General features: G+C 40.0%; 2 protein-coding genes and 1 non-coding gene across 10 annotated transcripts in view; 2 read left to right on the top strand and 1 right to left on the bottom strand.

Moving 5' to 3' along the window:
• Positions 1-13,332, bottom strand: part of Sil1 (SIL1 nucleotide exchange factor) — a 262,407-nt gene extending 249,075 nt beyond the window's left edge. For 3 of the 8 annotated variants that reach the window (XM_058584300.1, XM_046460362.2, XM_058584301.1), the window contains exon 1: positions 13,173-13,332. The gene's annotated coding sequence lies outside the window, so the exon portion shown is untranslated. Of the gene's footprint in view, positions 1-2,000; positions 2,105-10,682; positions 10,765-13,172 lie in introns of all 8 variants that reach the window. The other 5 variants (XM_046460366.2, XM_046460368.2, XM_046460365.2 and 2 more) reach the window with 3 other exon arrangements.
• Trnaa-ugc (transfer RNA alanine (anticodon UGC)) lies at positions 1,617-1,685 on the top strand. Its single transcript has one exon. It is a non-coding gene; the product is annotated as a tRNA-Ala (tRNA).
• LOC124103716 (uncharacterized) overlaps positions 2,093-15,879 on the top strand; it is a 75,135-nt gene continuing 61,348 nt past the window's right edge. The window contains exons 1-3 of the mRNA XM_046460430.2: positions 2,093-2,111; positions 13,079-13,283; positions 14,019-14,083. Coding sequence (XP_046316386.1) covers positions 2,093-2,111; positions 13,079-13,283; positions 14,019-14,083 — 289 coding nt within the window. The remainder of the gene's footprint in view (positions 2,112-13,078; positions 13,284-14,018; positions 14,084-15,879) is intronic.

Below are 15,879 nucleotides of genomic sequence, written 5' to 3'. Positions count from 1 at the left end.
CCCTGAAGTTTTCAGAGACCTTCTATACCCTTGACCTCAGGGACAGCAGAGTTATAAAGGGGAAAGTGATTTTCTTTTTTTTTCTTTTTTTTAAATATTTTTTAGTTGTAGATAGACACAATACCTTTATCTTATTTATTTTTATGTGGTGCTAAGGATTGAACCCACTGCCTCACAAATGCCAGGCAAGCACTCCACCACTGACCCATAATCCCAGCAATTTTCAATGTTATAGCCAAAGTAATAGGAATGAGGCTCAGCTAGTGCTCCTCTGAGAGGTGAATACCCTGGACAAACTCAGGGAAAACCAAGTAGGACTAAAACACATTGTCTCACAAGGTTGTCTATATCCTGTAATGAGAACTTTCACCAGTCTAAAAAAAATCTTTTTAAACCTAGGGAAGCTGATAATTCACCCAGGTGCACAACAGCTGCTGGGAAGACCTATGGGAAGGGGCCACCCGGCAAAGGCAGGCTGTGTGTGGTGAAGAGGGTCTCTAAGGAATGCCCTACATGCCAAGCCATATGTTGTCAGGATATTAATCCAAACCCATCTTGCACACTTTACAATGTTTACTCTCTGGGACATAGAGCATTAAATTATATCCAAGGACTACATGAGTCCTTCCAATTCTATTCCACACTTACTTCTTTGCTAAAAAGATTTGTAACCTGGAAACAAAGCCCTCTGCCTAATAGCAGCAATAATTCTCAGCAAAGAATAGGAAACCAGATTGTTAATTCAAACTCCCCTAAAAGATATTGCCCAATGGAGCGTTAGCTTTAGCCCATCTAGAAAACAGAGAAACCTATTATTGATCCCTCGGTTTGTTTTTGTCGTTTTTCCAGAGAAGATAGGCTTATGTAATTTAGAGTACCAAAAAGTGGTGGGCTCAACCCAAAAGAGAAAAGAGACAACATAGGAGCTCCATTTCTATTCCAACTAAAACCTCTCTAAAACCCAGAAATTTAAAAAAAAAAAAAAAATCAAACAGAGAAGACTACCTTCCTGCCAAAAGAATTAAGAGAAAGGAGCAAGAATATAAGGTAAGGCTACCTTGATTAGTCACAACCCTACCCCGGCTATCTGTATGATCCTAAGAGAGTCATTTAGACTCTTCAACCCTTGATTTATTAATATAAAATAGAGATGTTGTAAGGATAAGATAAAACACTATATTTGATGGGGCTGGGATTATGGCTCAGTGGTAGAGCGCTCGCCTAGCACTTGCAAGGCCCTGGGTTTGATCCTCAACACCACATAAAAATAAATAAATAAAGGTATTGGGTCCAACTACAACTAAAAAATAAATTTTAAAAAAAAATACTGTATTTGAAAGCCCTTTGTAAATAGTATAGTTTGAAAACAGTGAAACTGTTTGAATGTACGTTAGGGCTGATAATTATTCCAAAGACCCCTGGCAAGAAACCCTTAGACTCTTCATGGAAATGGCGAGGCAAAGCTGTCACCTCTGAGAAGCAATCTAGTGACTGAGGGAAGGTATTTACAGAGAAACTAACACCTCAGAGGAGTAAAATGAGGACACAGTGAAATCTAAAGAGGAGACCATACACAGATCAGTACAAGTATGTTAAAAAAATAATAATGAGGGCTGGGGACATAGCTCAGTTGGTAGAGTGTTTGCTTTGCATGCACAAGGCCCTGGGTTCAATCCCCAGTACCATAATAATAATAATAATAATAATAATAATAATCAGGGTGCGGTGGCACACACCTATAATCCCAATGGCTCAGGAGGCTGAGACAATAGAACTGCAAATTCAAAGTCAGCCTCAGCAATGGCAAGGCACGAAGCAACTCTGTGAGACCCTGTCTCTAAATAAAATACAGCGTTTGTGAAGCCCTGGGTTCAATCCTCAGAATCAAAATAATAATAATAATAATAATAATAATAATAATAATCATGGTTCAAATTTGAAAAGGTACATCAGTGAAAAATCAGTCTCCCTCATCCCCCATTTCTTCCCAAACCTCTCACCAGAGAAAGTCTGTTTTCAGTTTCTCATATGTTCTTCCAGAGATACTCTAGTTGGCTAGTTTCTGACTCAGATGGGAATTCCACTGGTGACAATGCTCTCAGACCTGGAAGGTAAGGCCAAGCAAATAAGCACTGCTGGGGGCACTTTGGGACTAAGAAAAGAATGAGAGAGCCAAAGAATGAGAGAGCAAAAGGTTCTGTGGAGGTACAGACTCCCTTCTAGTTATTATACTGCTATAATCTCTGGCTGGCCACATATGGATGGTAATTTTATATAATATATTGCCCTTTCAGTTGCATTTGTTCACGCAGAGCTCTGTCTCAGAGATGATATTAACAGGAATGATCTTTGGGAGCTTATGCTATATCAACCTGACCACCATGTTGCTGTGAGTAACCAGAAACAGTAACAACCACCAAATCTACCTCAGCAGAGACTAGGAAGAAGGATAAAATGCACAGAAATCCTAGGTTCCCCATCTTTCTAGGGACAAAAAGTCACTTTTCACAGACCGGTGAAAAACAAGGGAGAATAGAATGAAGCACAGTCCTTAGATGATGTTCTACACTCAACCAGAGCCAAACTTTTGCCAAAACTCCCTCAAAAACTTTCAGGTTATATCTCTTTATCTTCCACAAGGAACTCAAATATGTAAAATTCTAGGTTGCAAATGGGTAGTCTATAGGTCTAATCTGGGCCATAAACATGCTTTGGTTATCCCTGAGTATCTCACAAAAATCTAGATTTTTGGCTTCTCTTATAATAAGAAATTACAAGGCCACTAGAGCCATGTTCACTCAGGACAATGACAGGCTTAGTAACAGATGCCCCCCATGAAGCAACTGAGCACTTAAGTTTGACACAGGTCTACCATTTCCTGTTACTTTACACTCTATGTTCACCACTTAGCCCTGAAAACATCTGAGTTGGAGACCCACAGGCCAGTGAGTGACAGAGGAGGCTGAACAACTGGCAGGTACATAAGCTAACCAAATAGCAGGACTCTTGCATTTACAAGCACTTACCAAACACCCTCTCCATGCCAAGAACTGTGCTAGGGAATGGGTACCCAATGAGAAAAGAGGTATGCCATCTCTGTCTTCCAAGAACTTCTAATCCAGTTAAGAGCATAAGATATATTCTAAGGCATTCAATTGCTTCCGATATGAAGGGCTCTCATGCTAAATTCACTATGGCTAGGGATCAAGGAATACTTCAGGGAAAAAGTAAGATTTCAACAGAATTATTACCATTTCTCATTTTTTCATGAATTTATGGTATCTATATTATACCCTACTTTATGCTAGGGAACCCATAATAAAACATAGCCCATGTCCTTGAGCTGCTCATATAATACAAGACAACTAACCAGAATACAGTGTGCTGAATTCTATAATCAAGGTGTTGCTATGGAGACATGGTAGGTATCAAGGTTCACTCAAGAAGGTAGATGTGGCAAAAAGTAGGGTACAAGATGAGAATCCTGTGGGCAAAAGAATTGGCAGAGACACAAACATGAAGCACGCTTAAGAGGACCACATGTAACAGTTATCAGGAATAAAGGGGACACGTGAGTAACAATACAGAATATAATTAAAGTGGCAGAAAAGGGACATGCTGCTATAGGCTTTGGAACACCAAGATAATCTGACACTTTTGAAATGTATTCAAGCTGGGCATTGGAACAAACCTATAATCCCAGTGACTCGGGAGACTGAGGCAGGAGGATTGCAAGTTTGAGGACAGTCTTAGCAACTGACCTACATCCCCAGCCCTATTTTTTTTTTTAAAGACAAAGACTCTCAAAATAAAAAGGGCTGGGGATGTAGCTCAGGAACTAGCGGGTACCAAAGAATCTTCCAAGCCTAAGAGTATTAAGCACCGAATATAGGAAGACCTAAAGTGGCAGTTTATATACACTGTCCTAGAGGAATCTGAAGTGGGAAATAGGAAAAAGTGACTACAAACACAGCACAGAAGTAATAAGACCAAGAAATATATTAAAGAGCTTATAAAAAAATTAATAAGACAATGGTATTTCTTTGAAAACACTCTAATTTCTACTTTTTACCAAATCAGATGGGCATTCCCACAAAATAATGAACTTCTACATTTTTGTTTCATTCAAAGGAATAAGGTATATGTAAAGGCTATAGTTATGGTGCTCAGATTTGTAAAAATTCAGTTTGAGATTAGTGTAATGGGATAGGCTTCAGGGACTTTTTCCCCACCCCCATTCCCACTGCACCAGTTTCTCTTAAAGAGAAAGTCAACTTTCACATAAAACCCATTTCAGTATATCTGTGCCTCCCTGATCTTGCACAAGAACCAGAAGAAATGGGCATACAAATCAGAGGAAATCTGGAACAGAAGTGAAAGTTCCCCTAATGATCCAAGTGCTTTCCAACCGGCTAAAGAACAGAAAAGAGAGACAAGGAGAATTACTCAGTATCAGAGGGTCCCATGCAGGCTCTGAACCAGCCATCCCTGTTCCAATAAAACCCCCGTATCAGTCACTATCCAGGAAACAGAGCCTGCTAGCTTACATACCCATTAGAGAGAACCCAGGCAAGGTAAGAACTGACCCAAGTAGAAGATGACAGGAAAGCTACAATGTTCCATGCTATTCACTACTGATAACAGCAAGCACTTACATTGTGCTAGAGGAAGCACTTTCCACATATATTCTCTCAATTAATTCTTAAGACAGATACAAAAATAGGTATTCCTGTTCTCTAAATCATGAAATTAAGGCTCAGAGAAAATAAGCCTTACAATCTGAGAGCTAGAAAGTAGTTAGCAAGAGATGAACCCAAGTGAGTTTGGCTCCAAAGTGTTTTTAAACCGGGCTGACATATATTCATTCTTTTTCTTCAGAGATGTATTCAAGGTTTGCTTGAGTCACCAGATAAGATCCACTTGTACATATGGCCCCATTTTTTTTTTTTTTACAAAAAAAAAAACCAGTTATTTGGCCTGAGTATTATTTCTTTGTTTCTAATGTTTTAAAAGACATCAAATCCCCTGAGGTAAGAGCAAAAAGAAAGACACTTCAGAGTGGTAGAGCACTTGCCTAGCACACATGAGGCACTGGGTTCAATCCCCAACACTACATAAAAATAAATAAATAAAGGTATTGTGTCTATCTACAACTAAAAAAATTAAAAAAAAAAAAAGAAGAAGAAAAGAAAGACACTTCAACATAAGTTTTGCATCTTGAAAACAGGAAAGCAGGGCTGCTCTGCCTACCCTGGAGATGCCTCCACAGGAGCCCACCCTGCCACTCCATTACTAGGGATTGAACCCAGAGGTGTTATAACACTGACCTACATCCCCAGCCCTATTTTTTTTTTTTAAGACAAAGACTCACTAAATTGCCCAGGCTAACCTCAAACATTGTTGCAATCCTCCTATTTCAACCCTGCCAAGTAGCTGGGATTACAAACTTGCACCACTGCATCCAGCATTCCCCTAGTGATTTCTAGCTGCAAAAAGCATCTTGTTTCTTTACATCACTTTAAACAATTCTAACAACTTTTACATCCATCTTCTGTGAGCCCGCTATCTTGTATCTAACTCTAACAATAAAGTCTCACTAATATGGGTGCCCTTCACTTCTTAGTGACTTAGTTTTGACATCGGTTAAAAAAATAATAATCCGGGATGGGGATGTGGCTCAAGAGGTAGTGCGCTCGCCTGGCATGCGTGTGGCCCGGGTTCGATCCTCAGCACCACATACAAAGAAAGATGTTGTGTCCGCCGAAAACTAAAAAATAAATATTAAAATTCTCTCTCTCTTTTAAAAAAAAATAATAATAATCCATCAAATGCAAAACTGAGGCAGTGAACAAATTATAAGGGTATTCTCCTGACTTTTCACTCAAAAAATTATAAACAGCCATTCCTTGGTGCAGAACCATACCCAGTTCTAATGTTTGGAAGGAATAAAGACTTCTATGATGATCTCTTCCAGCCACAAAGCACCTTGTAGCAGCTGGGCCTGAGGATGGAGACTTCACTTCATAAATACAGTCAAAATCAACTCCCCATGAGTATGAGACTGGGAAGGTAGTAAGCATGAAGTCAACCTTAAATACCTTGCTGAAAAGCTGCCCCTAAAGCTTCCAATACCTACTACCCACTGGACTTGAAGCATGACCAATCAATACTGTCAGTATTGATTGTCCTACTTTGTTACTTCTATTGGACTAAAGCCTGCTCATTTTCTAGGACTTGGTCAGACAGCTGCTGCCGCCTTAGGAGCCTCACAGAAATTAGAAACATTTAAGCATGAGACTATCCCCAAAGTTTAAAAGAAAAAAATCTGTTTAAAAGTTCACTGGAGGCCAGGTCATAGCACAAGCCTGAAATCCCAGAGGCTTGGGAGGCTGAGGCAGGAGGATCGCAAGTTCAAAGATAGCCTAAGCAACTTAGCAAGGCCCTAAGCAATTCGGTGAAACCCTGTCTCTAAATAAAATATATTTTAAAAGGCTTGGGATGTGGCTCAGTACCCCCACCTCCAAAATAAAAAACTTAACAAGTTCACTGGAAAGCCAGATACAATGTTCCATTCCTGTAATCCCAGCAACTCAGAAGGCTGCGACAGGAGGATAGCAGGTTCAAGGACAACCTCAGCAGCCTAGTGAGACTCTTATTTCAAAATAAAAAGGGGGCTGGGAAAGGAAGGGAAGAGAAGAGGCATGGGGTTAGAAATGATGGTGGAATGTGATGCACATTATTATCCAAAGTACACGTATGAAGACACAAATTGGTGTGAATATACTTTGTATACAACCAGAGATATGAAAAGTTGTGCTCTATATGTGTAATAAGAAATGTAATGCATTTTGCCGTCATATATAAATTTAAAAATTAATTAAAAAAGAAAAATTTAGAATACTAAAAAAAATAAAAAATAAAATAAAATGGGCTGAGGATATTGCTCAGTGGTAGAACACCCCTGAGTTCAAACCCCAGGACCACAAAAAAAATAAAAATAAATAAAAATCCACTGGCATCAGTCTTCCTTACCAGAATTTTTTTGTATGCACCTCAGATTCTTCTTCCAGTTTCTATCATTATTTCCCCTCACAAGACAGAAAGGGCAAATTATTTGTGGAGAGAAAAGTGTCTGTATGTGGAGATCAGTTCACCGAATGCTGATAGTTCTCTGCCTATAATGATAAAAAGTGGTAATTAAAAGGCATAATCAAGGAACTGGGGTTGTGGCTCAAGTGGTAGAGTGCTTGCCTAGCACATGTGAAGCACTGGGTTCGATCCTCAGCACCACATTAAAAAAATAAAGATATTTTTAAAAAGGCATAATCAAGAACTTCTCAGTCACAACAGGGCCATCAAGCAGCCCCAGAAACATACCCCTCCTTGGGCCTAGGTTTTGGCTCAGTGGTAGAGCACTTGCCTAGCATACACGAGGCATTGGGTTCAATCCCCAGCACCTCAGGAAAAAAAAAAAAAAGTACAGTGCCCCTCAGTTCAACTGAGGGCAATTCCAGCCTCTTTTTCAAAGAGTAAAAATCATCTCTCCCCCCTCCATTCTCATTTCATTTCTTCTCTGACTCCCTTCACAGCTTTAGTGTTTAAAGAATAACTCCAGAAAGAGAAAACTTTTATTTTGAATTATTAGGAACATCAATATGCAAAGATAAGCGTCACTCTTAATAATACACATAATACACAATAATACACATACAATAATCACAAACATCCAAAAGCTAAGTTTACCAGACCTTTTTGGTTTTACCCTGTAGAAAACGTACTCAGTGATTACAAACAACTCAGCAAGTTGGAAAATGGAACAAGCAGGGGAAAACTCACAGCTTTGACCCTCCTAAAGGCAAGCAGCTTAATCCTTTCCATGACAACCCTTAGCTACACTAGCCATCTAACAAAAAGGCCCAGACAGCAAAGGGTGACAAAGGCACTAGCCCCAAGGTATCTCCACTCTTGAAAACACAGTCATCTCTTCAACATCAGGGATTCTCTTTTGAATTAGTATCTCCCAACATCTTCCACAGGGTCTGGCACCTACTAGGGCCTCAAGAAAAGTGAGTGAGCTGGGTGTAGTGGCGCATGCCTATAATCCAGCAGTTTGGAAGGCTGAGGCAAGAGAATCACAGGTTCAAAGCCAGCCTCCTAGTGAAATTTTGTCTCAAAAAATAAAATAGGGAATGTAACTCAGTGGTTAAGTGCCTGTGTGTTCAATCCCTGGTACAAAAAAAAAGAAAGAAAAAAGAAAAGTGAGCGAAGTGGTCAAATATCCTGCTAATGATGCAATTTCACAGGGTGGAAATATAGGAGCACTCATGGAGTGGTACACCATGCAATGGAAAGAACTTTGGAGCCATAGCTAGGTTTAAATTCTGACTGCAGCAAGCTTTTTTTGTTGTTGTTGTAGTTGAGCACAATATCTTTATTTTATTTATTTTTTTATGTGACGATCGAACCCAGGGCCTCACACGTACCACAGAGCCACAACCCCAGCCCTGCAGCAAGATTTTTAACCTTGACAAATCACTTAATCTCACTAAATCTGTTTCTTCATCTATAAAATGAGGAATAATACCAACTGACATATAAGGTAGGTTAAAAAGTATAGATAACATTCCTCTGCTTTCACTAGTTTGCTATTTGAAGCACTGAAAAAGCTTACAATGAGAGTTATTTCTAGGTGAAAAAAAGGCCTTGATGATTATGTTAGAGAAATAATATAGGATATCATAATGAAGATAGTAAAAATTGATTCTTGGTAGAAAAAAATATTAGATATCATAATAGTGTGTGGCCATCAAAAGGGCCACAATACACAAACAAATACACAGCATATCTTTGGTAGTAAAATTTCATGGAGGGGATAGGCAATTGCGGGGTGGGGGGGTCTGAAAAAATGATAATGAGCAAAAGCTTAAGAAACACTTGATTAGGGGCTGGGGTTATTAGTGATACAGCATTTGCCCTAGGATGTGTGAGGCACTGGGTTCAATCCTCAGCACCACATACAAATAAATAAATAAAGGCATTATGTCCATTTACAACTAAAAAATTGAAAAAGGAAACACTTGCTTAGATGAGCTCAAAAGGATTGATCCAATAGTGCATAGTGATCAAGTTCATTAATTTGTATAATGGTCATGGATAGGATGACCAATTTGTCTCAGTTTTCCCTGGACTTCCCTGGTACAGGCACAGAAAGTCTCACATCTGGGCAATCCCTCTATCCTGGAATTGTTCACCTTTCCCATGGAAAATATCAATGAAGGCATTCCCATTTCACAAATGAGATCACCAAGAAACCTGGTGGATGTCATGAACGACTCAAAGCACTTCAGCAGCATTCCTAAGACTGGTATTTTCCAATTGCCCAGATATATGCACAGAGCTCTTTCCCCCTGAACCCCAAGGTTTTGGAATAGAATGTTACTTGTCCATTGTCTACGCCACTTCCTTTTTATCACCAAGTCCAAGGGCAATATTAGGAGAATAAGGACAGACACAGCCAGTCAACCAGCAGGATCACATCCTTGTCTATGAGCTTCCTGGTGGAACCCGAAGGAACTACAAGACTGGGCTGAAGGATGTTCTGTTGCTGCTGGATTCTCCCTATAACCAGGGTAGAAAACTGCATAAATGAGAACCCAGTTATAAACTCCTCACAACCTAGGAATACTCCATGAGGTCTCCACATGCATCTAAACAGATAGAATCTTTGATAAGGTTTTTGTCCCAAACTCAGTTATTTTTTTTTTTTGAGAGAGAGAGAGAGAGAGAGAGAGAGAGAGTTTTAATATTTATTTTTTAGTTATCGGCGGACACAACATCTTTGTTTGTATGTGGTGCTGAGGATCGAACCCGGGCCACACGCATGCCAGGCGAGCGCGCTACCGCTTGAGCCACATCCCCAGCCCCCCAAACTCAGTTATTTTTGGTGCTAGAAATCAGGGGTTACCCAAAGTCTCACCTGAATGAGACTATTTGCCTCTTTCCCTACATAGTACTGAAACTCCTGGTAAAAGTAAATGAAGAAAAGGGTAGGACATCCTCTCTTTAAACCACATATAATTAAAATATGATGCTCTCTGCTGTAGAAGACTAAGGCTTGCAGCTTAATGCCGACTCAGAGAAGGATAAAGTATTCATCCTTGCTTAGAAAAGATTAGCTCCACAAGGACAGGTCTCCAAATTGACACCAAATCCAGGAATTAGAGATGCCTGTGCTACAGAGCATGATCTGGGCACCAGTAGAGGCGCCAGAGAAAAATTCTCAGGAATACATGACCATTGTAAGAATGTTCTGGATTAGTTCTCCAAAACAAAAAGGCTTACTCCACAAGAGACTAGCAGACAGCCTCTGCAACACAGCTTCACTTAGAAAAAGACAGAAAATAAAGAAAAAGGCAAGAGGCAGGATAAGCAGGTCAGAGTATTAATTTATAAACATGCAAAAGAGAATCGACCTATTTGAGAAAAGGTATAACAACTTCCCTTTAGAGACTGTCACGTTCTTCTGAATTAATAGCAACTCCTTATTCTTTGAGAAGGAAACAAACATTTATTGCATTCCTGTGTCCCAAGAGTTTTCATATGTAACGCCCCATTTAACTGTCTTTTTAAGTATTCCCACTTTATGCAGTAGAAAACTGCTGCTAAGGGGTGAAGTAACTTACTCAAGATCTTATGGCTACTAAGCGGTAGACTCAGAACTAAAACCCATGTTCACCACACTCCAGAAATCTGTTATGTCCACTTCTAAAAAAAAAAAAAAAAAGGTTAATTCATCTGAAGACAAGTCAGGTGACAAGATTGATTAACCATGTCATTTGGAATTTAAAGCAAAAAATATCTCTGAAAACAATTCCAGAGGTGAGCTACTACTTCGGAAAATGGCCCTATCCCTTAAATGATGCCTCCTCTAACCCTCACAACCCACATCACTCTAAAGGAGAGCAACACTGGAGGATTAAGTTCTGGTGTATTTGTTATCATAAAATCCATTGTTACTTTTCAGCTTTACTCAGTCTTTTTTCCTGCTGATGAAACACACCAGTACTCAAAGTTGACACCAGAAGAGAAGCAAGTTAACAACTGGCCTTCAGAAAACAGCAGGAAAGAGGTAGAAAACAGATATCAAAGTACCAAACAATTTTTCATTCATGGTTTGCCATATGTCTAACACATTCCCCATTCCCATCATCTGTAAAATGGGGACAGTCTTTTTTATTGCCAATTTCATCGGTATATGTATTAATTAGCAAATTAAACTCACTAAATATTTGAAAAAAAGTTAAGATAAATCTGGTGTGGCAAAACTATCTTTAAAAATCCAAAGCAAGGGGTTGGGGTTGTGGCTCAGTGGTAGAGTGCTCACCTAACATGTTCAATTCTCAGCACCACATATAAGTAAATAAATAAATAAATGTCCATCAACAACTTTTAAAAAAAAATCCTTTTTTAAAATTTTTTTTTTATAAAGGTCCAAAGATGAGTAGCCTGTAATCTCATCTACTTGGGATGCTGAAGCAAAAGGATCACAATTTCAAAGTCAACCTTCACAACTTTAGTAAGCCCATCTTCAAAAAAAAAAGTATATGGGACCGTGGCTCTGTGGTAGAATTGCTCTGGATTCCACCCTCTACCCCCTACCAAAAAAAAAAAAAAAAAACCCAAAGGCCATGTTCTCAAGTGAAACCACAGACCAAGTTCTGACCCATGTTACACAAATATCAATCTTTTTTTTATATATTTTTCAGTTGTTGATGTACCTTTATTTTATTTATTTATATGTGATGCTGAGAATCAAACCCAGTGCCTCATACATGCCAGGAAAGCAGTCTACCACTGAGCTATAACCCCAGCCCACAAATATCAATCTTAATATCAGTACACCCTGGCTTCCATTAAATTTATCCAGTCCCCAAGTGCAGATATGCTTCCATGGGAAAAGAAAAAAAAACTGGGGTTCAGGGAAAGCTAAAAAGACACACAAAACATCTTTCACACTGTCACAACAAACACTGTTACTATCTGTAAACACAGCAGTTTCTTCTCAGCAAATATGGAGGATTCACTTTCCTCCTGCCTACTTAGTCTCGGTTAATCTAACCTCCTTCCATTACTCAAAGCAGCTGCAGTTCTGCTTTGTTTTATTGAGATGGGAAAGCCAGCTGGACTTCAATCAAAGCCAGGCATTTTAAAACATTAGAAAACTGACTTTACATGAGTCACATATATGTGTGTGTATATATATGTGTATATATGTGTGACCTTACATGAGATGAGTCATGTGTGTGTATATATGTGTGTGTATATATGTGTGTGTGTGTGTGTGTATATATATATATATATATATATTTTTTTTTTTTTTTTTTTAAAGATATCAGTCTTCCAGCTCTTCCAGTGCAAAGGAAGCCCTTCCTGGCTTCTTGGCCTTCTTTCCTGATGCCTGGCCTTTCCCATCCTGACACTCATTCCAGCAGCTCATCTCCTGGCTTTTGAAGCAGAGTTTCTCAAAGCAAGGATTCCAGGACCACCTGAATGAGAACCACCTGAGATGGGGACTACAGATGCCCATGAACCATCTTTTCCAAAGTGCCTTAAGGTAAAACACAGGGATTATGCACAAATTCCCTAGGTGATTTCAAACACACCAAAGTCTGTAACCTCTACGTTAAAGACAGATCTTCCAACTGCCAGGACCAAGGAAATCACGCAATAGGAGAGTAGAAATACTAAGCTGACAAGGCTCAACTTCACAGGGTGAAGACACATAGAGGTCTCTGTCAAAAACCAAAATGTCAATACTTGGAGGGGCCTTGGAGATCAACACCTAATCCACCCTTTCCTTGGGACAGATGAGTAAAACTGAGACCGGGACAAAGAGGATAGGGATCAAATAAACTAAGATGCAGAGCCAAAAGCCAGACTGGGTCTCCCACTGCCTCATCTCCTGGAGACGTTTTCGATGGTAAAGGCAGAGAATGCAGCTAGAATTTCTAGGACCCTTTTGGACATTTCGTTTTGGAAACGCTAGCGGGGAATGTGTTAGGGCCCCCAAACACTATAGGGAAGGAGCCGAGGCCACTGGCGGGAGGAGACCGGGACAGCGTCCTTAGCCCTCCCGCCCAGCTCCAGGGCCGGGCAGCCCTCACCGCCCCTACCTTCGGCTTCCAGCACGGCAGCCGAGGGGCAGACACAAACCCCACAATTCCAGGCGGCCGCAGCGGCAACCAGCTCCCCGTGCGCAAATGCGGCAGCGACCGTCTGAACCCGTGAGCGCGCGGCTATTACGTCGCTCCCAGCTTCGCCCAATTGTAGCCACCAGGGCCGCGGATAGCCACCTCGCCCCGCTTCCGCAGAATCGCGAGCCCCGCCTCCTCCGTCTTTTGCTAAGGCCCGCCCCCATCGCCTTCCTACGCGGATTCCGGGACTTCTTCTTTTTTAATGTCCCTCCGCCAGGATGAGAGAAGTCTTAAACAGAGACCTACAGGCCTGGTTTTGCTTCCAAGCTAGAAGTTCGAAATTTCTTGATTTCTTAAAGCCTGATTTCCTCCTAGCAGGAGGATCCTGCTAGGAAACCGGAGGGGGTGGAAGATAAAAATAAATCAAGCTGTTAAGACTCAGTAACCAAAATCGAATGTCAAGCAATAAATAGTCCTTTGGAAATTCATTCAGAATAAGACCACCTGTAAATCACCCGCTTCATATAATTGCGTATTGTGTAAATTTTTTAAACTATCAGTTATTTAAAAAATAAGAGGTCACCTGCAGTTCTAATCCTGCTGTATAACTGTCTTGTATGTGCCAGGTGTTCCACATATATTTACTTCTCATAATTTCCTAAGATGGAAACTGCCATTCCCTTTTTATAAATGGAGAGACTGCAAGAATTTATAAAGTTATACAGTCAGGAGGTGGTAGAACCGGGAATTCAAGCTAGATTTAGGTGCCTCTTAAATCCTATTCTATTTCCACTATACCTCCTGGTAGACCTTCCTCTTGCCTAGACATGCTAAGCCTGACCAGCGAAATGGAGTACCCTGCTACCTTCACAGCCCAGACACAGTGATTAGTGAGTGATTCCTAGTTATTTGTGAGAAGAGAAAAGGATCATCTAAATATCTGCCAAATAATCCAAATGATAGGTATTCACCAAGAGCCAATAATCAAATATCTCTGGAGTTCCTTTCCCTTCTCCATATATTGTGTGAGCTTCCAGCTGTCAACTTACCTTCTTGATGTTTACTTTAAGCAGGTGGGAAATTGACTTCACAAACACCGAGCAAACCTTAGTTAGTAACCTGGGGATGGAGAACAAGTCCTGGGAAATAGTTGAGGGGTAGTACCAGTTTATAAGAAAGGTCTAGGGGCTATGGTTGTAGCTCAGTGGTAGGGCACTTGCCTATCATGTGGGAGGAATTGGGATCGAGCCTCAGCACTTCATAAAAATAAAATAAAAGTATTGTGTCCATCTACAGCTAAAAATTTTTGGAAAAAAAAAAAGCAAGAAAGGTCTAGATTAAACACTTCCCAGGGTACTGTGAGGAAAGGTCACAGAACAGCCCAACTTTCCTATAGTGCACCCAAGAGACCATTGAGAGAAGTGGGGCCCAAGAATAATTGTAGCTTATGTCACTACCTCATACAGTCCTGACTTGGAATGGGATTACATCCTAATAAATCCATAGCAAGATGAAAATATTGTAAATCAGAAACTCATTTAGGATCTGGGGCTGGGGCTCAGCGGTAGAGCACTCGCCTAGCTCTTGCGAGGCTCTGGGTTCAATCCTCAGCACCACATAAAAATAAATAAATTAAATATACTGTGTCCAACTACAACTTAAAAAAAAATATTAAAAAAAAAACTCATTTGGGCTGGAGTTGTGGCTCAGTGGTAGAGTGCTTATCTCACATGTGTGAGTCACTGGATTTAAGTCTCAGCACCACATATAAATAAATGAATAAAATAAAGATCCATCAACAACTTTAAAAAAATTAAAAGAAAAAAACTCATTTAATACACCAAACCTATCAAATATTATAGCTTAGCAACACAGTACAGTGTAGAAGCTGTTTAACCTCCTGATTGCACAGCTGACAGAATTGTGGTTAGCTGCCACTAGTCAGCATCTTGAGGGAGTGTCTTACTAAATATTGCTAGCTTGGGAAAAGATCAAAATTCAAAGTACACATTCTACTGAATGTGTATCATTTTTGCATCATCATAAAGTCAAAAAATCATAAATTGAACCATTGTAAGTCAGGGACTATCTGTATCATGAGGACAGGAAATAAATGTTGAACAAATATCTATTGCATGAGTAATAAATTACAGAATGAACATATAAATTACAACTGAGTCTTGCACAAGTTATTTTAAAAAGATACTAATAAAGTGCTACAAGAGTAACATCCTTAAAACTAGAATATGGTCAAATCTTAGCACATATTCTTGGGCCTAGACAGGAGTCCAGCTGAACACTGACCTGCCGGTATTCACAGGGACCTGGATTCATCTTTGCAACAGATCTAATTACCTCAGGTATGTGAGGGGGCATATTCAGTGACCTCCCCAGTCTCCAAGCCTTGAAAAACGTCAGGCTATTGTCTGAATATTGGTATTCCCCCAGAATTTGAACATCAGAACCTAATGCCCAATGTAATAATATTCAGAAATGAGCTTTTGGAGAACAGGATTAGTGTTCTTACAGTAGAAGTGCCATGTGAAGCCACAGCAAGAAGGCACCATCTTTGAAGCAGAGAGCAAGCACTCACCAGACACTGACTCTGTTGGCACCTTGATCTTGGAATTCATAACTTCTGAAACTATGAGCAGTGAATTTCTGTTGTTTATAAGTTACCCAGTCC

This window comes from Marmota monax, unplaced genomic scaffold (genome assembly GCF_021218885.2).
Source record: "Marmota monax isolate L192 unplaced genomic scaffold, Marmota_monax_Labrador192_F-V1.1 WCK01_AAM20220418_F8-fsc00006, whole genome shotgun sequence".
NCBI classification, from domain to species: domain Eukaryota; kingdom Metazoa; phylum Chordata; class Mammalia; order Rodentia; family Sciuridae; genus Marmota; species Marmota monax.
The sequence above is the reverse complement of the archived record's forward strand: the minus strand, read 5'-3'. Positions and strand labels throughout refer to the sequence as shown.